Below are 25,285 nucleotides of genomic sequence, written 5' to 3'. Positions count from 1 at the left end.
CAAGACAGAGGAGAAGAATTCTATTAAAACATTGCTGGCAGGATTCGGGCCAGAGGAACTCTCACAATCTGTCCTGCACGTTAACTCTGCAGATTGAAGACTTGATTATAGGGTATTTCCTGTTAGGGAGGCTTTGGCATACCTTCTTCACTCACATCTAGGATAAATAAACAAGGTCAAATGTAAAGGTATTGATTTATTAGAGCCTTACATACTGCCTAACCTTTGAGGAAGATGTTTGAAAGCTGGGAAGAGTTTGTGAGTGTTTAAGCTGAGCATTAGTTGATATTTATGGTACACAAAACAAGAGCTTTGCCAAAAGCTGACCTGCGGGCTTGGCTGTGGCTGGAGACCTGCATCTGGTCAAGTTACAGTGCAAAAATTTGTACAGTGTCACTGTTAAGCAATGGAGCCCCTATAGCTCTATTTAAAGCTTGTACTTATGAAGCAATAGAAAAAGCATGTTGGGTATGGCAGTAGCTGTGCTCTTCTCTGACACTTCATTTCAGACTTGGATATTTTAAGTTCTTGGCCAGGCCCTTTGCTGCTCCAAAGCAGCAGGGCTGTGATAGTGGTTCCGCCCTCCTGTGGCAGCCAAGGTCCACCTGACCTTAGGAAAGGTGCTTTGGTCTCTACCTGGCAGACTTCTAATGTCTCCTCCTCCTCAGCATCCCCTTTTTTTTCTTTCATGGTCTAACTGGATGACTGAATAAAACAGGAATTGCCCTCGGGTAACCTCCAGCAACAGAACACTGCTTCCTTGACACAGCTTGAGGATTTATAAATGCTGTGTAAAGGCCGTCTTCCCTGAAGAGCCTGGCTTCCTTCGATGAGCTAGGTGGGCTTCTAAGGCTGGATTGTCACTAGATCCATTTGAGAGTTTTGTGTGCTCTTCCTATGAAAGGTCTCCCGTGTATCCCTTTGCCTCTGCTCTGAGGAATACTCCCTGTTGCAATAGAAGTGTATCAATGACTTGTCTACCTCAGCGTTTTCCTAATCTAGTCACTCAAGGGATGATGATGATAAACAAAAGCAGATGCTATAGATTGAAGGTTACTTCATGTACTAAAATTGTGAACTGCCATTGGAGAAATGGGTCATAAATAATCTTTCTGCGTATGGCTTAGTTTCTTCCTCAACATCTCTCTAGTATTTTACTCTCCAACAATGCAAGAAACTGTGGTGTTTGGGCACTGCAGGAAAGGAAAATAGCCTTCTGCAGAAAGAGGTGTTGTCTAAAAAGCAACTTATTTAGCAAAAAAGAGCTCTGAAAAAGAAATCTCTGTGGAAGGAGTCAGACCCTTCCTTACTTGTGTCCACACTTCAGTCTCCTCTTTTCAGAGAGCTGTGACAGTTTCAAGTGAGTGTCCAGAGTTAAGCCTGGCTCCTTCTGCCTCATTTCTCACCCTTTCTGTGAAATGCTGTTTCTCTGCAGTTTCAAAGCATGATAGACAGTGGTATTAAAAGCAACTTTCTCCTCCTTTAAAAATTAGTTTCCTAATTCAGTGACATCTTGGTCAGGAATTTATACAGAACTGAGAAAAGAACAGACTTTTTTGGGGGGGTGAATCATCATGTGTGGAAAAAGAAAGGAGGTTAAGTGGCTTTTAACTTGATGAAATGAGACTCTCACAAAGTATTTACCCTTGTGCTAGCTCCAGGATGACTATACTGAGTTGTATAGTAAGTGTGGAAAATCAACACTATGCAATACCATCCTCATACGCATTTGAGCATAGGTGCAACAGAGCTGCAGACCAGCCTATGTTTCACTGAGGCTCCTGTGCTGAATGACAGGAAATATTGTAACCATGCTCATGCTTTAGGGTCTGAACTAGTTGCATGTGGAACCAGACCGAGTGCATCTAAGGAATGCAGCTGATGCAGAGAGACAGAAAACTCTGGTCAGAGTGAAACAGGCTTCACTGCTTGAAGTAATGACTTCTATTTTCAATCCAGTCAGTTCCCTGCTCCTAACATTCTTTCACCTGAGCTTGTCAAGCAAAGTGTTACTGTCACATCTACTGAAGCATAAATTCTTGCTTCAAATTCAATGAATGTCTTGCATAGAATTGTCTTCATAAAAGCGAAGACGATTTGTCCTGAACTAGTGAACCTCTTCTCACGAGAAATCTTCAGTTTTATCAAATATCAGTTTTGAACGTTCAATGCTCTTGAGAGAATTTAAGCCTTCTGAGCCAAAAACCTACACTCAATAGCTTAAATGGAGCTACTCTGCAGCATCAGCAGTAACAGACTGACAAGACAACCAGAGGTAAATTTCACGTTTTTAATGCTGATTTTTACAGTCTCCCATAAAGTTGAAGCACCAAACATTGGGTAAGTTTCAACAAAGTCTTATGAGACCGAGTTAGGAACCTGCCTGGATGCTCTTTGTTTTCAGTATTCGTCACTGAAGGGATACTCCGGATGATCACGCCACCTGGGGAGAGGTCAGATTGAACAAGTGAGCTTCTTGGGTGAAGCAAGATGTTGTGTCACTGATGTAATTATTCTCTGCCCAGCAAACCTCTTCCCTGCAATACCTAAGTAGTGTTTCTAGAAGGCTTTAAGGAAGAGACAGTGAAGGACACTTTTTCTCTTCCAGGCCTATGGATGTCATTCCTTAAAGGCAGATGTGGGATGTGAGGATGACAGCAGAAGGATTTTGGAGGTCAGTTATTCTCATTGTATTTGTGGATTTAACCTATGTCAGTGGAAGTTTTGTAGGGAAGGTGAAAGGTTTTGCTATATGTGCCCGCATGGTAGAAGCGGGAAGACTTCTTTGCTCAAACATCTAGAAAGCCCTCTCAGCTGGAATCTAAATAAGGGGTCTATTTGGAGGAAAGGCAGAGATAGCAGATCTGACAAGAAATCTTATACTACTTTGGCTTATGCACTTAGAGCTTGCATGAGCAAGTCTTGGTCTGGCATGGATGCTTTTCCATGTGGCTGCTGTATCCAGGCTGGACATGACTGTCCTAGTTAATCAAAGTCAACTAACTCACCTAGGTGCAGATGCTCTGTCTGGTTGATAGCATTGGTGATAGAGTACTTGCAAGGATGTTTTGAGGTGACCCAGTTCAGAGGAGAGATGGAAATCTGTGGTTACATACTAGCAAAGGTAGAGACATTTGGGCTCCATAGAAAATGCATGCTCAGGAAAGATGCATGATGCAGAAACACTACAAAAGGTAACAGGCAAATTTCCAGGGCCAGCTGCGGGTGAAAATGAGACTGACTTTGACCATGACTTGACAGACTGGGGAGAGAGAGAGAGTTGTCTCTTGAGATGATGATGCTAAACCACAAGCACTGGCTTGACAAACATTTTTCCATTAGCAAAAACAAGAGTTTCTGAAGAACCTTCTCAGGTGCACTGTGGCAGCTGGCTGCCTTGCCTTACAGCAAAGCACAACAAATGTTGGCATTTGTTCCAGTTGTGACTTGTTTCAATTTGGGAAGGATATATTTCATAATATTGAAGTTAGCTGGCTGGAAGGCATCAAACATTTTAAATTGGTTGTGTCAAAACATTTCATTCCGATATTCAGCCAAGCTGAACTGTTTACACACTAACAGATTGACTTGCTTCAAAAAAAAAAAAAAAAAAAAAAAGAAAAAAAAAAAAAAGAAAGAAAAAAAGCCACAGCTCTTCATTTTTTCTTTTTTCCCCTCCCAGTATTACTTGATAATGTTGGGATTGCCAATGTCCTAATCTCTATTTTCCATCTATAGAGCAAGCTTGCTAATCAGATCTCCCTTAAATAGTCTCAGGTCTTGGGTCCTTTTATGCAGCAAAACGATTCACTCAAAGATGATGATGTGGCTTTGAATAATTGGTCCAAGCAAGGAAGAACATCCATAGTAGAGATGGAGAATAAAAAATAAGTCAAGCAGACAGATTAATGCAAAATTCACCCCACACAATACTTCTTTTTTCTGTTTTCCTAAGGGGAGAAGAAACCTTTTCAGACTGAGATCTCCTGGATTATTTATATCTCTGCAAAAACTCCATTTTCTGCTCAGGTGTTTAACTTTCTAACCCATTCCAGTTAATGCAGTATCCTATGGGATATACTCATGCTATTGGTAATCCTATGGGATACTACTGGAACAAGAGATTTCCACACAGTACCCATGGCAGTTGATAGCTGGAAGAGCCACAGAAAAGCTGGATTTTCCATTTCTACCTGCACTGCATCACAGCAGTGAAAGGCTTTCAACAAAGTTAACTAGTCAGAAGCTTTTCTGTATGATGATTTGACCTTTTCGGATAACTGTTGCTGGATGAAATAAGAAATCTCTCTAGGCTGGCAAGTCATCTGTTACAGTGTCCATTCCAGACACTTAGTGTAAGAACACACTGGTTGGCAGATACAGATTTAGCTGCTACTTACATGGTGGTTTCACTTTTCCAAGAAGTTGTTATTCACTGTTGAAGCCAGACTATAGTTATCTCTTTTTCCCCAAATCTAGTACTTCTGTGAAAAATACATCTATCGGTATCTATTCTATATATCCTGCTTTTCTTGTTCTCAGAGGGTTTCCATTATGAAGTTTGATCTAATAAAGCAAAACATTTGGTTTTTATTAGTTTTGGGTGAGTGGCCTAGGAAGTTCTCCTCCTGCGGGCATTTCCATCCCTTATCTTTGCCTCTGTAAAGGATTCTTGTATTTGTACCAAGGTTACTTTTCATGTATATCCACACTAACAGAGTTTAAATGATGTTATGACTCAAAACTTGGCAGTAAAAACCCCAAACAATTTCCAATACCAAAATACACATAAGAATCTGCTAGGTAATTAGTGAAAGGCCTTCTAGAAATAAGCGTTGCTAATTGATGAAAGGCTGTTTTAAGTTTTAAGAAACTAAAGCTTCTAAGCACCTGACTGAGCTTAAATGTGAAAGATGGACTGCATTATGATGCTTTAACCTGGTTCATATTTCCTATCATATTTAAGCAGTACACTAAGTGGTTTATTTGTCTTTGCAACATTATTGCCCATCCTTTGATCAACAGTCAATGTTCTAGAGTGCTATTGATGCTGCTGTCCTACTTTTTGTTATTATTAGTGCTTGAGCACACTGGAATTGGGCAAGACACAGATAATCCAAGGTTACAAGAGAAATGCATGGAAATGAATCCCTTTAGCATTTGGCTACACATTGATGCCCTAGAAAAGGAAAAGCATAGAGTTTGGTCATAAACTGTAGATGCTCTTGAGTTGAAGGAAAAACAAATGGCCTCCTCCTGTGGAATAAGAGACCTTGAGTTTGAGCTTTCTTCAGAAGTGCAGCTTGTAAGTGAAGCAAAAATACTTTGGGTGGTAAGGTTAAATCACAAGCAGCAGGAGACCAAGCCTTGTTGGTTCTCTGAGATAATTTGGAAGTGATTTAGTAGTTAAAGAAGCTGCATGTTTTTCTGCCCTCTGTGTAGGAAGGTACGACTTAACATGGCAGCAGAAGAGGCAGATTGCCGAAGCAGACTTCAGGCAGAAGGTAGAAACTAAATTTCTGACCTCTTGTGGTCAATAAGATGTATCATGTTTTACAAGAAAGTAAGGTAGGCAAATTTTGTTGTCCTGACCAAACCCTAGCAAGTGAGAAGGAACAGCGCTCTCCCTGAGTTATCCCTGTGGTTTCAGATACTGTTGTGGGTTCAGGTAGCGTTACTTAGTTCTTAGCCTTCCACCTGGAAATTTAGGACAAAATGCCTATGGAAACACTAGGGTTACAATCCATAAGCAGTAGCATTTGTGCAACAACGTGGCTTGCTTAGCCCTAGGAAAGGAAAGACAAGAAAGTACACCTATTTGAAGTTCAGCTCTGATAGCAGCAATAGTGGCTACGCAGGGCCACCTAGATGGACGCTTATTACAACATCAAACAGAAAGTGCTTAAGAAGATGGAGCAGAGATTGAGACACCCAGATTCAGTCATCTTTTAGGAGATGGGCTTTTGAAACCTAAGCTGTAAGAAAGTACTGCACATTTGTTTTTGTAAGTGGCCCACGAACATGTTGAAGGTTGTGTTAAAGAGCTCTCACATTTTCTTTGACTTTCAAGCTGGATCTTAAAATATTTTTTTTTTAATAAAGACATTAAAAGCAAGTGATTTTTGAGAGCCTCTGAGAAAACAGGAGTGTTCAGTGAGTACATAGGATTCCTCCTGGACTTACATCAACAGCTCCACATAACGGACATTTTTGTTCAGTGCTTCAATTTCTTTCATCTCTTTCTCAGTGAGGGAGAAGTCAAAGATCTAATGGAAGGAGATGTTAGGAATAAGTTAGCATTGCTTGTCACAAACAACATCAATATTAATATGTTCCAGATTTCAGAAATCCATAAAAATGCAAAAAAAAAAAAAAAAAAAAAAGTTTGCTTTCATTTGTATGCAAGTCTTGAGGATATGAGTAAGTCCAGTCACACTGGCTATGCTCTCTTCCAAGAAGAGACCTACTGGGTTGCTGGCTTCAAAAGCAATATGCTGGTAGGGGAAGTGGGGAGCAACCTAGTACAGAGTGCTGCAAGAGACACAGGAGCACATGTCTTGGGAATGGTGTCAAGCTAAATGTTTTCTGATGGTGGGGTTATGAACCTTCTGGACACACCAGTGTGCATCATCTTCCCTTCAGTAACAAAGCTGAACCGTGCCTGAACATGGGGCAGAACAATTCTATCATTCCCAAATGTCTACAGCCAGCAACCTTAGACCGTGGACCTACCAAATTACTTCATCTTGCTTGTGTTGCTCAGCAGAGCAACTAGTGCTCCAGTATACACCATCAGCTGGAATTTTAGCCACTTATGGGGTTTTGGAGATGTCAGAATTTCCTCTCTACTTTGTACTGCCATTGTTGCATCATAGTAGCATTCAGTAATGGGGACCAAAAGGATCAAATTTGACAAAACTTGACAATGATAAAGCCTTTTGTCTACAGAAAGAAAGTGGGAAGTGACCTTCCACAGGGGCCAAACCAACGTAAACATCCATGCACCAGCAGAGTAAGGATTTACCTGAAAATTCTCTCTGATGCGTTGTGGATTGAAGCTTTTTGGAATGACCACCACCCCTCGCTGGATGTTGAAACGCAAAGCAATTTGTGCAGCTGTCTTGTTGTATTTTTTACCAATGGCATTCAGCACGGGATCCTTCAGTAAGGGAGGGGAGGATACATTTACCCTTGAACAGAACAAAAGAAAGAAATTATCGTCCCATTTTTCTGCCAAAAGGCATAGTCATCTACTATTCATAGATTCTTTGCTAAGTAGTGTGAAGGTTTAAGGAGAAGCTTTAGGACATTTAAACAGTTGAACTTGACAGTCCTCCATCTTATCTGATATCTTAATATTGACTTAGATTGCACCTCTTCATCCAAACATCAGCATTCTCGGTTACAAACACTTGCTTTTTGGTAATGGAAAACTTACAGACGGCTGGCATTTTTTGACAAGAGAATGCAGCAGCAATGTTGCAAGTCTGCGTTCTCCAGAATAATGCAGAGGACCAGCAGTGGAGGTCTATTATTCTTCGTATGTAAAGCAGCCCTAGTATTAGAAAGAAACATGCTGACTTACCATGTTTCATCTCTTGAGGTTCCTAGTGGACTGTACCCAACAATAACAATGTCATGTTTTCTGCAAAATTCTAAGAGTTTGGGTTGGGTGAAATAGGGATGGCATTCAACCTACAAGAGAAGGCAGAAAGAACAATTAATTGACAGAACAGAAACTGATGACATCCCAGTGTATGGGAGAGTTATAGATCAGAGACGACCTTTCCTTTGCAGGAAAGCCCATCAGTAAATTCAGGAATAGGTAAAACTCATTCCGATTACTATTCTAATCATCCACCACTGAGTGATGATGATAGATTTTAGATTTCTTTCTTTTTTTTTCTTCTTTTTTTTTTTGGGGGGGGGAGTGGACAGCAGTTTGACATCTATGGTTGTAATTTGGTTGCAGGAAGTTTGTATTGGCCCTTAGTGGAAAGGTGGCAATAAGTGGGAAGATTAAGGTGGGGGAAGCCACCTTCCTGACTAGAGATGGAAACTGAGAAGCCTCCCCATCTTGTGCAGGTCTTTCTCTGCTTCTTGCATTCAAGATGGCTAATCCAACATTGTTTTTAGGGGAAGTGCTGTCATGAGCTGACCCAGACAGAAAGCTGAGGGGGAATATCTGAAATGTGAGACATCTCCACGACAATTACAACCTTGTTTAAGAGCCTTACCCTCCCATACTGCAAACACTGTGCATCATTCCTTTAAAAACAGGGATTTTCTGCTTGTGTTCTCAACTTCTGGGAGAGGGATATCTACAAGGTGACAGAGCAACCACTGTTTTCAGCTACCTGGTACAACTTCCTAAACTAGACTTAATGTTTTCCCCAGTTTCCCTTGACTCCAGGAAACTGCAGGAATGTTTGGTACAGTCTTATGGGCACTCCAGAAAGAGCAATTACATTTTGTACCCACTGAGTATGTTAACACTAGTGAACAGTGATGGAATTTCCTCCTCTCTCAGGCTGCCCCTTCTACGTAGGCAAAAGGCAACAATGAAGTCTATGGTCAGCCTCCGTGTGCTGCCTGGCACAGGTCCCAGTCCTCCAGGCCATATGCTGTGGGTGGGAAGATTCTCCTTTTCTTAGGTTGTCTTTGGTGTCTCCTCTGCTACTGCTAATGTGGATATTCATTTGTGCCAGAGGAGTCAGAAAAGTTTCCAAGTGAGTTGCAGCAAACAGAGTGAACTACCAAATGCCAGAGTCAAAGGTAGTAGGTGTTCAGATTGGTCACTGCCACTTACCGCTGTCTTTGAGCCCTCCTATCATAAAACTTAGACATGCTTATCCTCTTCACAGCTTCAGTTCAAGTCAGCTGCTTACTGTGATCTCCTTGTTAATAGGTTTTTCTCCAATTCTCACTGAACTTCTTATGGGAAGGGCACAGGAGAGCAAGTCCAGGAATTTTAGGAGTTACCTCTAATGGCCAGGAAACCTAGAGTGACTCAGGTTCTCTGATACTTAGGGTTATTTTCGTTTGGTGTCAGCTGAGGTAGACATGGCTTCACTGAATGACTGGTTAGCCCTGAATCATTTGTCTTGGGAATGTTTTGGACTTGGAATAAGATACATGGCAGAGATTTAAAATCTGCATTTACTCAGCATCCAAGCTTGCTATGGAGCTTGGCACAGAGGCACAAGTTTTATAGTCCTGGAGCAGGAACTGAGGAGAGAGATTGTTCCAGCACCTTCAAATATTATCTTTAGCCTAAATAGCGTGAGTAATATTTTCAAGCTAGAAATGGAAGTGTGACAGCATGGAGTGCAGCAGCCGTGGCAAAGTGTACGTCACCCTTCTGCACATGGCAGCTTAGGCCACATGTTGCCTTTGCATTTTATACACAGCAGTGGCACCATTGCAGCCACTGACCTTGGCTTGTGGTCATACCTGGTTGCTGACAGGTTTGTGCTTAAGTCCCGGCTTGTTCAGGATCATCTCCAGCTGCCTGCGGTTGAAATTAGATACTCCAATGGACTTTGCCAAGCCTGCATCTTTACATGCTTCCATAGCCTGCAAAGAAAGCAGAGACTGGTGGAGTCCCAAACACTGGCTTGGTTCCTTGCAGCATATGTTTTGAAGATAGGTGGAGCATAGTCTGTTCTTGAGACTGCAGAAAAACCCTTGCTGTAGCAGAGCTAGCAGCTCTATTACCATGAGGGCTTGTGCCATCCTGCTAGTCTAATCTCAGCACAAGGGTATCCACAGACCCACTTTCTAGACCAAACCCTAAGGCTTTATACCTCCTATGAAGGTAGAATTTGTCTGGAAAGATGAAAGATACGTTTGAGATATGGATATTTAAGTGTCAGATATTTGCTTTTGAAGAGTTTTACTTAGTTTGAGCTAATTTAGCACTAGTTCATAGCTGAAGATGGGAGAGTGAACAAAACAGATTCCTGATCACTCAGTTTATTCCTTTTGCCTGCATGATAGTTTTCTGTATGAAGTCTCTATCTAGTGAAGTCACCTAAGTATCTGGAAGAGTACATAAGAAAACCAGCACAGAAAAATTAAGTATAGGACAAAGTAGAAGAAAAAGGTGGAAGAGAGGAATTCTAGATACTCTGTATTTCAAATAAGTTCTAATAGTTAAGGCAGCTTTATGAATACTGGATACAAATACCTGCCCTAGCCCTCTTGATCAACTTCATCTTCTGAGCAATTAACAGGAGAGATGGTAATTTCCTATAGCCTTCCCCTCTGTGCCCAGAAACTCTGCACACAAGTGATTCAGTGGCTATTTGATGCAGAGCAGACCCCACCACTGCTGTTCCCTAAGACTGGAGCTGGAGGCCTCTTCTAACAGTTTTGTTATTCCTTTGTATCTCGCAGCAACTGAGAGTGGGGAGGTAAGAGGCACCATATATTCGACGACCTCTAGTTGGCCTCATATGCCTTGTATCACTCAGTGACAAGTCAGCAAATATAGTCATCTGGAGTCAATTTTGTTTGTTAACACTGTACTGACACAGTGAAATTATCTGGATTGAGTTTAGCCAGTTTTATTTAGACTGAAGGTATTATTTCCAGGTAGTCGCACCAGCTATTTTTCTTCTGGCTTATTAGCTGAAGAAAGAATTGCTACTACAGTATATCCTTTACAATAAGCACAAGTTTGAAGATAAAAATATAATACTGTTCAGACAGCTGTTGCTTTTAACATGTGAACAACTAGCCTGTGAATCAGAGGAATGAACCGCATCAGTCCCAGGCAATGATAATATATTATAGCATTGGGGGCTCAGGCAGCTCAGCTGGGAGAGTGTTAGACTGAAGATCTAAAGGTCCCTGGTTCAAGCCCAGGGTTCAGCAAGGGGAGGCCTTGTTGCTGCAACCCTGTCTAACATTACATTCACAAGGATCCTTACATACATGCATGCACTTACATGCTGGTTTCTCACGCACACACACACACAGGTGCTGTCCATGGAGAACAGTCACACCACCATTTGGGAAAGAAAAATGTAGCTCAGGTGGGAGAGTGTTAGACTGAAGATCTAAAGGTCCCCGGTTCAAGCCCGGGCTTCAGCAAGGGAGGTCCTTGTTGCTCCTTCTCTGGAGATACTCAAAGCCCGCCTGGATGCAACCCTGTCTAACATGCTCTGGGTGACCCTGCTGAGCAGGGAGGTTGGACTAGATGATCAGAGGTCCCTTCCAACCTTATTGATTCTATGATAAACAGCTAAAAGGGAAGTCCCTACTTGCCTTGAGATCCTGCCTGGTGGCCAGTGGCCAGGAGAAAGCCAAAGCCCACCACAGGGCTCTATTGCAGCCTGTACTTTTATTCAGAGTTTCCTCCTGCATTTCCATTTTTATTCACTGCACCTCACATAGAGCTAAATCAGGACATGACTATCCAACTCTGGACAGTGCAAGCTGAAGTAGAGCATATAGTAGCCTTTGAGGTAACTCTCTTAGTGTGAACCATGCTGAATTAGCGATACTTTTGCAGCACACTTGGTGCAGAAGGAGGGATGACCAGCTTTGGCCATGATTCAAAGTGTCTAGGGCTTCAGAAGGCAGGTATACGAGGAGACAGCTACTCTCACTTTCTGCTTCACCTGAGATCCAGAGACAAATTGGCAGTAGGCTTAATGAGACATCTGTCAACAGGACTTCAGTACACCACAAAGTTAGGATGTCATCCTTCAGAGAAATGTTGCTTCCCTCCATGTTTTATAACCTCATTTGGTAACTAAATTCAGAAGTGAGTGAACTTGTTTTGCTGTTTTTTTTTTTTTTTTTTTTTTTTTTTTTTTTTTTTTAATGGTGAGCTTCAGGGCAAATTCTGTTTTTCTCTTGAAGGTGAGAACTTTCCTTTCTGAGAAGGATCCAATCACTTCTTTCTTCAGGGCTCCAACTTTTTCCTGCTGCAAAGATCTGATAAACAGGAGAGCCTAGAATAAAGCTACAGTTATCTTAACTAGCAAATGCACTCTCTGAAAGAAGGAATGTGGATATCAAATGTCTCAAATGTTTTGTTTTGTTTTGAAGATTAATTAAGTGATGGCAAGAAGCAGCATCCCTGTAGGCAGGAGTCAAATTTAGCTAGTAGAATTTGATCCATATGCCCTATCAATATTCCTCAGCTCTGTTTATGAAGGCCCCAAATAAAGCTGAGAATTATGATCTGCATTTTTAAAGCGTTTATGAATGTTATGATTGCTTACCTCCCAAGTGGCACATAAGTCTGTCTCATGGTAGATAATTTTTCCATTTTCATCTTTTGGGTAGATCGCATCACCAGGCTGAAAGGCAAAACCACAAAAAGCTTTCACTCCTCAGAACAAAGATTTTCCACAATCTCTGCTACAAAATTTCAAAGGCTCTCTGAAACGCCCTAAGTTCAATAGGTCACTCATGCTGGTCTTACCACATCCTGCAGCAACTGTCCACTGCTAGAAAGTCCTTGGATGCGCTCCTGAACTATCATATGAGTATATACTCAAGAGTTCCAGGATGGCCTTATTTTTCAATAAACTTTTGACCTTTAGGGTAAAACATCTGAAGGACTAGTTTTCTTCCAAAGGACTGAGTTAGAGTATTGACACATACATATATATTTTTCTTCTTTCCTTCCCTCCTTCCTTCTTCTCTGCCCCATTCTGCTTGTGCTTGTGCTGTACTTGGGAATAATACCAAATCAGCTCCCAGTTCCAGCTGGAGGGACCATTTCCAAGAGCTACTGCTAGTAAAGGGCTAAATGCACGGCTATCGGATATGCCATGAACCTTTAAAATGCATTATCTGTCTTTCTTTGGACACTAGCAATTCTTTCTTCCTATCTCTGTCCTGCATAAACAGTACTTCAGGGATGACATATGAGCTGATATTTAGTGCTTAAGAGCATTACTTTTATTTGCTGGGCATTTCACTACTATTGCAGGCAATGCTTTAGTGCCCTCCTCTTGTCTATCTGATCCTAATTTCACTTTTTTTTTTTTTTTTTTCTCCAAAGAAAACTCTCCTGTGACGGTTAATACTTGATCTGACTTCAGAAAGATACCGTACATAAGATGTTGACAGAGTAATTCCTTGGGAACATGCATCTGTGACTAATATGATCAGCAACTGGCACCACCCAATTCAGTCAAGAAGTTCAGATTCAAGGCAGATTCATGGGAAAAGTGAGCCTATGGAAAACACAGTTTCAGATTTCAGAGATTTAGGTCTAAGTTACAGCTGTAAGACTGTCTCCTCCAAATGTGCTGGCTTTCCTCAATGAATTCCACAAAGAACTACTGAGCTTTTTGCTATGTCTTGCTGGAAAAAATCTTGACTAGAAGGAGGTAGGTGACTGTTGGATACATTTTTATTATGAGAAGGCAGACTAATTTTCATCATAGCTTAGGTGGAGAAGCCTTATTTACAAAACTACTGCTAGGATTTTGGAACACCCCATTCTACTACATGATATCCCACCAAATTATCCATTGACTACAGGCTCATTGCACATAGCATGGCAGATCCTTGAGTTCATGGGATGGCTCTGAATTCAAGTCTTTTTACTCTGTTCCATTTCTAATTCATTAACTTTTGTTCAACATTACTTTTTTATATTAGTCAATGTTCAGCAGCTAAGTCAGCTGTTTCATCAACCCCTTCATTTTCCTCTATTTCTATCACCTACGTTCCAAAAACCTAGCAAAGTTAGGATGAAAAGTAGCTTGAATATGAACTTATCTTGACTGAGTCTAGAGATACCAGTTGTTGTGTGTTTCCACAAGGATTAATCCTTTCTTTTACCTACAGGGAGCTGCATCAGTTGCCGGAGTAAGGTTGTCTCTGTCCCAGTAGTCTCCAGGGAGTACTTATGTCTGCCAAGCTATTCTTTTCTATGCAAGCAATTTCCTGAATGGGAGAGCTGGCTGCAGACAGAGAAAGCAGAAGAAAGCCCCGCTGGAAAGTCAGAGTTTTGATGGCAACATCATGGTTACTTGGGCTGTGTTCTCTTTGTTTCTTGCAGCTGCCCTGCAGGGAGCCACAGATCTCAGACTAAACATAAGTGGCTTCCTGTGGTGCCAGTGCCACTACCTAAGCGCTGTGACAGTCACTGCTAGTGTGCATGGCTCCGATAGCATCAGGGTATGGTCAAAGTCTGTGGACACCTCAAAAGCTACCGAACAACTTATTTGCATGTTGAAAATACAGAAGTTGGTAACTTCTGCATCAGTAGAGGAAAAACCCTGCTCCCACGATAAACAATTTCATCAGCAACGCAAGTGGAAAAAGATAGGCCTGCCCATTGCTTTCCCAACATGTTTTTTGATTAGTGGGCTTTTCACAAGAGAGCTGTTTAAGAACTTGTGAATGCCTACTGTGTAAACAGAAGGCAACAGGAAGTCAAATAGTTAGACCTTTGATCTGTTTTGATTTATTCTCTCAAAACAAGAAGATACTGGGAACAGGCTTATTCAATTTAAGGCTAAGATCTAGATCATAGAACAATTTAGCTTGGAAGGGACTTTTAGAGGTAGTTTAGTACACAGGTGCTCACTGATCGATCAGTCATCTATCTAACCAGAAAACCACCTAGAAAACCTGCCAGGAGGTAGGAGCTCGCTGGGCAGAGGCATAACAGAAAGAACAGGGAGATGCTGGTCAGTGTTAATAAGTCAATGTTTAAAATCACTCCAGATTTTAGCCCCATTCTTGATCCACGCAGAAGTGCTGAGGTGGTGGCTTTTTCCTCCTTTGAGCAGTGCTCTCAGAAAACAGATTCCTTCTACTCTATCTGAAAGCTCCTGTGAGAGCTTGCATCGCTGGGACCTGTAGAAACAGGTTGCTTACCAGTTTATTGGAGTGGGACTGTAACCTTTGTCTCATGCTCTTTACTGATTTCATGCAGAGACCAGTTTTGTTAGAAGGAGAGAAGAGCTTTTGGGGAGAAAAAGAGCTCTTTCAAGTAATCAGCTTTCACAGAGCAGAGCAGAATAGAAATATGTTAGTGTTATAGGTGCACACTCCTCACCAAAGACAAGTACCACATGTGGGAAGTGTGTGTATGTGAGAGAGAGAGAGAAAGGGAGAAAAACCAGGAAACCTGTCACCATTGAAACACGTTTTTTTGTATTTGGCACCCAAAAATGTATATTTTTTTAAGGCAGAAAGTAACTTTGCTTTTTCTTCTCTCAAGAGGGACATGAATGAAGTTCCAGGACTGTTACTCTTAGTGTCTCAGCTTGTTGATACAGGCCTCAGGGAGTCAGATGTACATTACTTTAAAGCCAGCTGCCTATATCTTTATATTGTGAGACAATGACCTTCTCTATGTGGGCGAATGAACTACTGGAGAATACAAACAGAAGTTAGGGGAAATAGGAAATTGCAAGTGGTGGGAATTTTTTAAAAATGTACCCAAAAGGATTCCATACATGGGACCACAAAAATAAAAGATTTAATATGAGTCCTATTACTCTTTAATGTTTCCCTAGGAGAAAAGGAGCTACAGGTCTAAGGTGATGGCTATATTGGTAAATCCATTCTTATCTAGTGGTTCTAGCAGTTTAGAATCCATGACAGAGTACAATTTTAATAACTGTAAAACTGCATTCCTTGCAAAAAGAGATACAGCCAACTTTAGAGCTTAACCCCACACACCCCTGAAACAATTAGCCAGCTAATTTCTTGGTCCTATTCTCTCCAGGAAAAAAAGATTTTATTGGTTCAAAGCCACTCAAATATGTTTTGAGGCTCTGTTTTCAAATTTTAGTGCTATTATGTTATGTACTTGCAGAGGGAAAACTCTAAAGCCAGGGCCAGCTTGATGATGGAACTGGAAAGTTCAGGCATCCACAAGGGCTGGTTGCAGAGGAGGCGTGCAATCACATGTGAGACCCTTGCATTTGGAAAGGTTTGTGAGTACAGGGAAAAGTTCTCCAGAGCCTGCAGTATGAAGGAACAGGAGACTTTAGCTTTTCAGACATTCGAGAGCAAGAGATGGACACCTCATGTCTGGGGCCAACTGTGATCTATGAAAACTGTCTGAGAAGCACTCTAGAGTTAAGAAGATTAAAATCACTACAATGATTTGCCCACTATTTTTAGTGCTATTGAGATTGTTCAGTTTCTGGGGTGGAGCAAGGAAATCCGCTTGGTGGTTCTTCCCCTCTGCTACTCACACAAACTTTGCCACTAGCCCCTTTTTCCTCTGGTGACTCTCTCCTCGTATCTCAGAGAGGTTTTAGACACACACATTGCTTCAGCTACAGTAATTCTTCAATGTAGAAAGTGTGTTTTCAATCCCAGTTAAGAGCCCTCTCCTTACAGTGGAGAAATCCTATCCTACAGCTGTCAGTAACTATTCTCACATGTGCTATATGCCCCTCCACAAAGAAATGTATCCAGGCAGTGTATATTGCAGACTATGATTTGGTGAAAGTGTTATTTTCAGCGTGGGCTGGAAGCTGGATGGAGGATGCTAGGCAAAGACTTTGGTTCAAGCAAACTGTGCAAATTTTTAGGACAATTTTTCTTTTCACCTTGAAAGCCATGGGCAGCTCAATAATGTAGAGATCAACGTAGTCCAGCTGAAGGATCTTCAGCGTTTTCTCCAGTGTTGGACGCACCAGCTCTGGGGGGTGGCAGGTATTCCACAGCTGGGGAAGCAAGCACAGAGTCATTTTTTTTTTTTTTTTTTTTGGTTACCAGAAAGTATGGTGAGGATTCTCCAGCTGTACATCCCACCATGCCCTTGTCCTTCTGACAGGGCACATTTCACACAGTGTAAAGCCATTGTGGTCTACGTCAACAAAAAGGCAAGTGGGTTTTATTCTCTCTTCTTCCGGAGGAAGATATAGAGGTAAGATGTGAATCCTTGACCAGAGCTGTCCCTGTGCTGCCACCACATGTTTGCATAGGACAGGTTCTTTCACTTGGACAAATTGCACATTCTTGCTCAATGAATTACAGATTCATTTTGTTTTCTGAGCTTTCCAAGTATATGCTTTCACTGGAAAACTTCGACTGTTCCCACAAGAAATCTGTGGTCAGTTTTATGTTTTAACGCAGAGGCTAAGATCATGTGAGCTAGCTGTTGAATAGCCAAACAAAGAGAATCTTTTGGTTTTCTCATGCGATCACAGACCCTGACCTAGAGGAGTTTTAATTTGCCCCTCACTCAGACTTTACTGAAAGATGTATTACTGCTTAGTTACTGTGAAGCAGGTGTGATTAGTCAAAACACAGCCTATTTACTCTTTTTAATCAGAACTGTTTCCTTGATGGGCTACGCCCGAGGTTGCTATGGGGTGCTCAGTTGATTAGCTTTCAGTGTTATCTCTAATCGAACTCTGCTAATGCAGATCTCTTACTAGAATAAAACCATAGCATGGTAATTAGTAACCAAGAGCCCTTTGTAAACTGATTATTGCAGTTAAGACCCACAAAAGCCAGTATTAACGCACAATTGAAGGTTAAATGTGCCATTTGCTTGCACACAACAACCTGGCAAATCTTATTTTTCCTTCAGTATGCAAAACTAACATTTGAAGTGATGTTGAAATCTTTGGCCTTTTTTTGGTTGGAAAATCCAGATATTTGTTGGTACAGTTGTTGCCTAGCCAGTTTTGCCACCAATACAGACAGTCACAGCATGCCAAGGTGTAAAATGAGTCCATCTTTGAGGCATGGAACACTTGAATTCAGATTTTTTTCACGAGAAGATAGTGATTAACGGTGTTAAAGAAAGCTTGGCTGAGTTCTAAAGCAGTATAGAACTTTTTTAAAACAGATTATTTTCAGAGGCTCAGGATAGAGAGTAGATACCTGCTCAGTTGTGCCAGCAGAGGCAAGGACATATTAACCTGAACTTCGCATGTTGCCAGAACAGTGCATCTGATGCTACCATAAGGGGATATAGGAAAGCAGGGGTCAGCACTTGGAAATTCATACCGGGCCTTATACCAGCTGTATGTTGCAAGGCATGAAGAGTTGATAATCTGTTAAGCGCTTGTTGCATTGGTTGAGATCTACTGTATTAGAGGGACCAAGGTCTTGCTCTGAGTCCTCATGTTCCACTAGGTTTCCTGGAAATCTTTGGTCTAGATTTTTTTTAAGCATTTGCCAAACTTACATTTTCATTTTACATGTGAAATATTCTTTTGAGCTTAAATACAGCTAAGGAGCTGACTCTGTATACCTCTTATGTCAAGTTTGTTTTGTTACTGGATTTTGGAAATGTAATAACTTGAAGTATATTGGTAGTTTTGGAGCTGTCTTTCCAAGTGCCTTTGCTAGCAGAATTGAACAAGTAACTATTAGTGAATAAACTTTATTTTAAACAACTGTAGAGATTCTAAAGAAACAGCATTCAGAAATGGCAAATGTTTTTACTACCTTAATGCATAGATGCCACGGAAACTTAAGAGTTTCATAACTGTTTTCATGATTTGTACAAGTTATTGTAATATCTACGTAAGTAGAAACCATGTAGACATTAGAGCTGTCAAAGCTGCCAGCTGGCTTTGGCATTTCAGGACACCACATTCCCTGGAAATGTTACTTTTAGTTTAACGAAAGAAATATCCTGGGATGAAAGAAGAGACCAAAAAGGTCTTGCTATATAAGCCAAGAGAGCTGTTGGCAATTGATAGAAAACCTCTAAAATTTCTGGATACTGAGCTGCTCTGTCTGATCAGCCAGCCAGCAGCAGGAGCCAAGTGCAAGTGCTGATGATTTCAACTGGCAAATGCAGCACAATTGTATAAAGTCACTATTCCAGTAATATTGCCATTTAGTGAAGCTGCTCTTGGTAGTCACTGCTGATGGACCAGCTTTTGATTTGCATCATCTTTGTTTAGGGAAGAACCTGCAAGAGGTGCTTGAGTATCTGCCTTTGAACATTTTTTTTAAAAAGACTACAGATGTGCTCTAATGAACTGTCAACCAGAGCATCTGAGCTTAAACCCTTGTTTTCTCAAGCACAAACAAGACAGAGTACAGAAAGACAAACCCATATGTATCCCAACTCATAATTATAAGTAAGGTTGAAACTATAGGTCTTGACTCATAGTACTGGGAACTGCAGAGACTACTAGGACGTTCAGTTTAGGGAACAACTTATTTTTCCTGGAAAATTTGAACTTACGAAATTGCATCTTCTATTTCTTGATTATAAATGGCTCAGTTTTTAAGTAGTGAGGAAAATCATCTAATGGTTGGATCAAAGAAGTGAATATAGAAAGGCTTATTTGTAAAAGTAAGTTTGAAGTCGTGGTAGTGTTTTAACAAGAGGTGCACCCTTGCTGAACCTAAAGATCTAAAAGAGAGGGGGGAAGAGAAAGAGAAAACAGTCGGGGAAGCAGAGTGCTAAGTTAAAGACTCAAAATTGTTAGGACATCTGGTTCTAAAGTTTTGGCACAATTTTGTGTTTTTGATCACTAGTAATTTGCAGTAATGAAGTTGTAAAACAGTTTAAACAAAATATTTTGACTGACTCAAATCAACATTTTTGGCCTGAGAGACTACCCTGATAAAGGTGGAAAATTTGAGGACATGAAACTTTGCTCAGGATGGCAAGATTGTTACCAGTAGAACTGAGCAGAGGACTAGGAAAAGACTTGCATACTTTACAGACTGGAAATTGCTTTACTTGGAAATTGCTCTATCGCTTTGATAATCCACTTGGTCTGCAAGCAACTCAATCTGAAGCTTAGTTTCCCATAACACAGAGCTCAACCAAACTGTTCACAGCACAGAACAGACCTTTTCTCCCATGGGATCTTTCACTCTAGGAACTATGATACTTATTTCCAAGAGAGCTGAATAACCTTTGTGGACTACATTTTACTTGGAAAAGGAGAAAGGGGAAATATTAGGCTGATATGTCTAAAGAAGCACTGCTGAAAGGGGAATTTGAGGTTGTAAACTCCACTACAAACTGCACAGGTTCCATTAATTTTCTTAGGGCATCTGATCTTCATTCAGCAATCTGCCGTAAGCTCTCTCTCTTATACCTATGTTCTAGTAATTGTATTTGTACTGACTTTTATCAGATGCTCCCCCTTTCATTCCTCTAGTAGAACATCAGTTCATACAGTTGGGATTTTAAAGCATTTACTAGCTCATGGGTAACTCTGAATGGTCTTGTTAATCTAAAAAGAAAGTATGATAACCTGTTCTCTCCGAGTGGGTCAATTCTCGAACCTAGATCTCTTTAATGACAGATGATACAGTAACTAAGGGTGCGGCTTGATGAGTAATTTTCTGGCAGTAGTGCCAGCTTAAGCACTTGCTGTTCTCCAGTACACACACACACATGCACGCGCGCGCACACACACACTTGCTCCCACTTCTTTCATTGTGCAATCTCACAGAAAACCTGAGAGAATTGTTCTAACAGAAAATAGCTCATTTGCAGGATCATTGCCCAGACTGGGTTCCTGGTGTGACTATACAAATGCTTACGCCCGCACAGCATGTGGGACAGTAACAGCACTGCTGAATGTCGTGATGGTCTAAACTTGCAGGTACCTGTGATGCCAGGCAGAATGTATATTGTACTGTTCCCACTGCTAACTGAGCTTTTAACCGAGCGCGACAGTGACTCCCAAGTTACAGAACAAATCTTATGCTTGTAAGGCATTGTGGTAAAACTAGTCAAAAAATAAAGGCTGTAGGGCCTAAAAGCCTGCCAGATATTGACCCCTGGCATTCTTAGGAAAGCCCACTCACAGAAATCCTGGATTTAGTGTAAATAATCCAAGTGCGACTTCTCACCTTGCCACAGTAAAAGATGTCTTCTCGCTTGATCCTTCCTTCTGCAATCTTCTCCCGGATGGCTTGTCCCACTTCGTGCTCATTGTAGTAGACAAATGCACCATCTATATGGCGGTAACCAGTATCAATGGCAATCTTCACCGACTCTAAACAGGTACCTTTGGGAGTCTGACAGGAGAAGAAAAAGAATAAACATAGTTCCAGCCTCCTGCTTGTGTCTGTTGCAATGCCATAGAGTCAGTGAGATACACATAAGGGTCATGCTGGGATTATTCCAGTCTAACTACCCCTCACCCGCTCCAAACATCACAAATATGGCATTACACTGGAAAGAGGAACAAAGAAGAAACTTCACTGGAAGAGCAAGTACATGAGTCCTCAGAAAGCAGAACTAAATGCATTTGGTGTCAAAGTGATTTCAGAATTTCTTATCTAGAGAGTAACGACTTTCCTGCAACAGGAATTTGATAAAATCTCTTCCTCAAGTGGAACAGAGCTTTAGGTGTAGCAGAGCTGGTCAACCATCCATCTGATCAGAAGCTGTTTGAATAACTTATGACATAGGAGAGCTTTCAGCAGAGCGGGAACAAGAAATTCAGGTGCAACTTCTTTCTCTTCAAACCAACTTGCTGTTGGTGGTATCACCATCCAAAAGGTGGATGGCTCAGGAGGATCTAGTGACCCAAACTCCCAGTTGTGGACAGTTTTATAGTCTGGGCAAGAACCAGCAGATGATTCTGTGCACATTTTTAGGCCTCTTACTGCTTCAGTTTAAGATGTGTTCAAGAAATCTCTTGATATGTGCAAATGACAACTATATTTTTATACTCTATATTGCAGTTAAGTTTACTCATCTTTACCAAAACAACAAATTTTTTTCAGAATAGCCCTGTTTCCCATTCGCCAATGTTGCAAGCAAAATGTAGGTAGGCCAAACCAAGCAAAAAGCATGAATTCCACTACAGTCTTTTGACCTGTCACTGAAATTGGACTGAAAATGTCTCATTGTTGTCACATTTTGCATAAGGAGAAGGCAGCTCAAAGTAGTGATGTCTGAGGGCTGTCAATGACATGTGGCAACAATGTTTTCCCACTGTTTTCATAGACATTGCTCTGTTGAGACAGGGACATCTGATCCACTCAAAGGAAAACTGAAACAAGGAATTAACCTGCTGCTTTGAAAACTGCACCTGCTCAAGTTGCATCAGTTGCACCAAGCTGCATGTTGCACAAGCAGATCAGACATCTGCCTTGAGGCAACACCACCTAGAGTGTCAAGACAGAAGAGCCAACATCAGTTTTGCTTCTGCCAGAAGTAGATACTAAAAGGTGAATTTTTCTGTCTCCAAGTACAGGCTCCAAGACCGAGTTTCACCTCCTGTGAGGAAGGCAGGGGCCTGAGAGAACTGGAATGGAGAGCAAGTATGAAGAGAGGATGTCAGATTTCTTGTTTCTGCTGTTGCTAAAAAAGGCAAGAACTAGAACTGGCAACAAATGCTATTGGGAAGAGACTTTCCCCCACAGTAGCTGCTGTCTCCCTCCTTGCTGCAAGACAGCCACCAGCTTGGTTTTCCAGGAGATTGCCATAAAATAAGCAGCTGCTTTTCCACTACCTGCTTGATAGTTTATTTTGCTATGGGCCAGGGACAGCCCTGCCTGAGGCCACTTTTGCCTCATCACTGCTCAGCCAGAGTTCTGAGGCTCCTAAAGCACAGCAAAACAGGGATACCATCACCCAGAAAGCTTAAACACATGACTTCGGAATGTGAAAACTGTGAAACTCACTGCTCCGGGATGCTGTGGTGACCAAGGACGTGGGCCCACCCTTCTGCATTCGTGGAAGAGAAACCTATGAAGACTGATGGCAGTTCAACCTCTCTTCCACTAAGTCCCAGAGCTGCAGGCTGCTGAAAGATTATTCTGGGGTGACGAGATGAATCCCTGCACACTCGCTCTGCTCTCCAGCTTTCCCTCAGCCTTAGCCACTAGCGGACACGACTGGATGGACTGTAACTCTGTCCCAGGAGGGCCACTCTAGTCCAAGATACTGCACCTAAAGTTTACCTAAAACACAAAGCTAACCATGCTTACACTTACTTATTACAGACCTGAACGTGCGCTGAGGGGCAGAATAGCACAATTTGGCATGATAAAGTATTGAGAGTAGCTATGACGCAACCGTGTCCACATAGTTGAGGGAGACAAGGAAGCACTTGTTCAAATGCTCCGCTGTTTTCAGCGCGAGAGCCTCCCAAAGGTGCACTCGGCCCCTGCCAGAGCCCTTTCCTAGCTGTCAGCAGGGTGTGAGGAAGATCACGGCAGCTAAGAGCGCTAAAGGAACAGTCAACGGCTGGTTCTCGCTCGGGGCGCATTCGGCAGCGTCGCGGATGCGCGAGGCACGGAGCAGCGACAGACTCAGACACGTTCTGCACGTCGTGCGCTGTTGAAACTTGCGAGGGCAGGATTTGGGAGACAAAAGGCTTTGGCATGCGAATTACAAGTTTTCAGTTACTGATCACGCTAACGTTGTACATCTGTCTCAGCAACGAGCACGCAGAGCTGTAGCTTCAGATGCTCGGCTCAGGTTGACTGACAAAGCCGGGGGGGTCAGTTCAAAGCTCTCGTAAGCTAAAGTCCAGATGATGACTAATTATCCAAAAGAGAAATAAAATAAAAAAATGTATTTTCTATATGAACTTTTCTGATTTTTCTAATAGTGTGGCATTTAGACCTCTTTAGATTGTTTGAGTTGTATTGCTTGAGCGTATGAAAGTAGAATATTTAAGAGAGCATTACTTTGATAAAGGGATCTTTTTTTCTTTTTTCTTCTTTTGTTGAAGAGTCTGGAAGTAGGCTCAGGGCCTGATTCTATGATTTCCTCTCTCATCTTGTTGCCCTTTTGTGAGATTACCTGAATGTGGCTCCCAATTTTCCTGAAGTTGTAAGATAAATTCTGCAGAGCAGGGAAATGTTACTTATTGAGTCACATCTTTTCTCAAAGGTATTGGCCATTTTGTTCAATAGGGAAGTAAAAAAATAGGTAAAGAAGGATACGTTATCATACTTAGGGGAATGGTATAATTGCAGACTTAAAGGGGAGTGGGTGGAAGAGAAGAAAATGAGAAAACTTGCAGTTATAGTAAACTTCAGTTGCCTTTGGCTAAATCAGTTTAGTTATATAAGAGTTGAACTTCTGTATGTTTCTCAATCGTTGGTATGGAATTTCTACACCTCTGTACAAATAATCTAGTGAAAGACTCCTGCATCTCAAAGATTAATCTTATTCTTTATGGGCTTGTGGCGACTTTCTTGGATCAGGTCTTGATTACCAAAGACTGCAGATGGGTTTACATTAATTTACGAACCCTGTACGATACAAGGTACCTTTTCCAGATTGAATTTGATGGATGGCTCGTCAGTCCAAGTCAAATCAGGTGAAGCGTCGTTTGGTAACAAGAGCAACGTCTGTGCCAGGATGGAATTCGGAACCGGGGCGTGGTGCAGCCGATGGTATTTGGGCAGCCCGAACTTAAGCCTCGCAGATGTGCCGCTCCCAACAAAGTCCCTCCAGCACACAGTCAGGTAGGCATAGACAGGGTATCAACGGTTCCAGAAAAAGAACAGACTCACCGTCCATGTGAAGAATTTTACTCTGTCTTTAAGCTAGAGGGTAAGCAGCATGCCTGATCTACTGAGCTAGGTCAGGCGGTAGGCTGCCTACCACTTGGTCCCTGCTGTCTCACACGAGGCCAGGGGACCTCACAGGGTCCCATGCCCTGCTACAATGCCCGGGAGAGCACAGACACTGGCTCGGGGAGGAACCACTGGATAGGTCTCCCCCAGCCATCACTCGCACGACTAGCCGACGGGGCAGGCAAGCAAAGCCGATCCTGCTCCAAGTAGGGGCATGCCATGTCACGTCCGGTAGGGTTGGGATGACCCATTCCCCAAGCGGGTCAGAGCCAGGTCAGTGATGGTCATCGGGACCGCTACCATGCCCAAATTTTGAAAGGTCACCACTGGGCCAGCGGCTAGAGGGGGGACTGTGAAACCCGCTAGAAGCCAATTGAATCCCCCCTTTACTGCCGAAGATCAACCGATTCTACGGCAGGGCAGAGGCAACTACTAGTCACCACCGTTACACCTGGGACGGCTGTGCACTTGGTTCCCCCGGCAGGGGTATCCGGTGGGACCACGGGGAGGTGGCACAGCCAATTCAAGCCCAGTTAGTAACTAAGAGAGTCGTAGTTACTCCTATTTTCATTGCACTAGCTTGTTTACTCTGATATGGCATATTAGCTCCAACAGACTCTGGTCTAAGATGCTTCTGATAAAAAAAAAAATGCAAGAAAACCTAGGGAATGGGTTTTGTAAAATCTTGGCCTTACGGAACCCTCCCAGCTGAAGGTCAGGGAAATTCGCAAGTCTCAAAACTTTATACTATATGTTTATTTTCATTCTAATGGAAAAAATGTAATCTCTAGCATTTCACATGTGTAAT

General features: G+C 42.0%; 1 protein-coding gene across 1 annotated transcript in view; it reads right to left on the bottom strand.

Annotated features, from left to right (window-relative positions):
- Positions 1-2,276: 2,276 nt before the first annotated feature.
- Positions 2,277-25,285, bottom strand: part of AKR1D1 (aldo-keto reductase family 1 member D1) — a 36,502-nt gene continuing 13,493 nt past the window's right edge. Inside the window, exons 2-9 of the mRNA XM_062569771.1 lie at positions 20,785-20,952; positions 16,548-16,664; positions 12,237-12,314; positions 9,454-9,576; positions 7,586-7,695; positions 7,025-7,190; positions 6,184-6,266; positions 2,277-2,443 (exon numbers count right to left, since the gene is read on the bottom strand). Coding sequence (XP_062425755.1) covers positions 2,401-2,443; positions 6,184-6,266; positions 7,025-7,190; positions 7,586-7,695; positions 9,454-9,576; positions 12,237-12,314; positions 16,548-16,664; positions 20,785-20,952 — 888 coding nt within the window. The 3' untranslated portion in view covers positions 2,277-2,400. The remainder of the gene's footprint in view (positions 2,444-6,183; positions 6,267-7,024; positions 7,191-7,585; positions 7,696-9,453; positions 9,577-12,236; positions 12,315-16,547; positions 16,665-20,784; positions 20,953-25,285) is intronic.

The sequence above is a fragment of the Rhea pennata genome, chromosome 1 (genome assembly GCF_028389875.1).
Source record: "Rhea pennata isolate bPtePen1 chromosome 1, bPtePen1.pri, whole genome shotgun sequence".
Lineage (NCBI taxonomy): Eukaryota > Metazoa > Chordata > Aves > Rheiformes > Rheidae > Rhea > Rhea pennata.
Note: the sequence above shows the minus strand (reverse complement) of the source record. Positions and strands in the feature narration are given on the sequence as shown.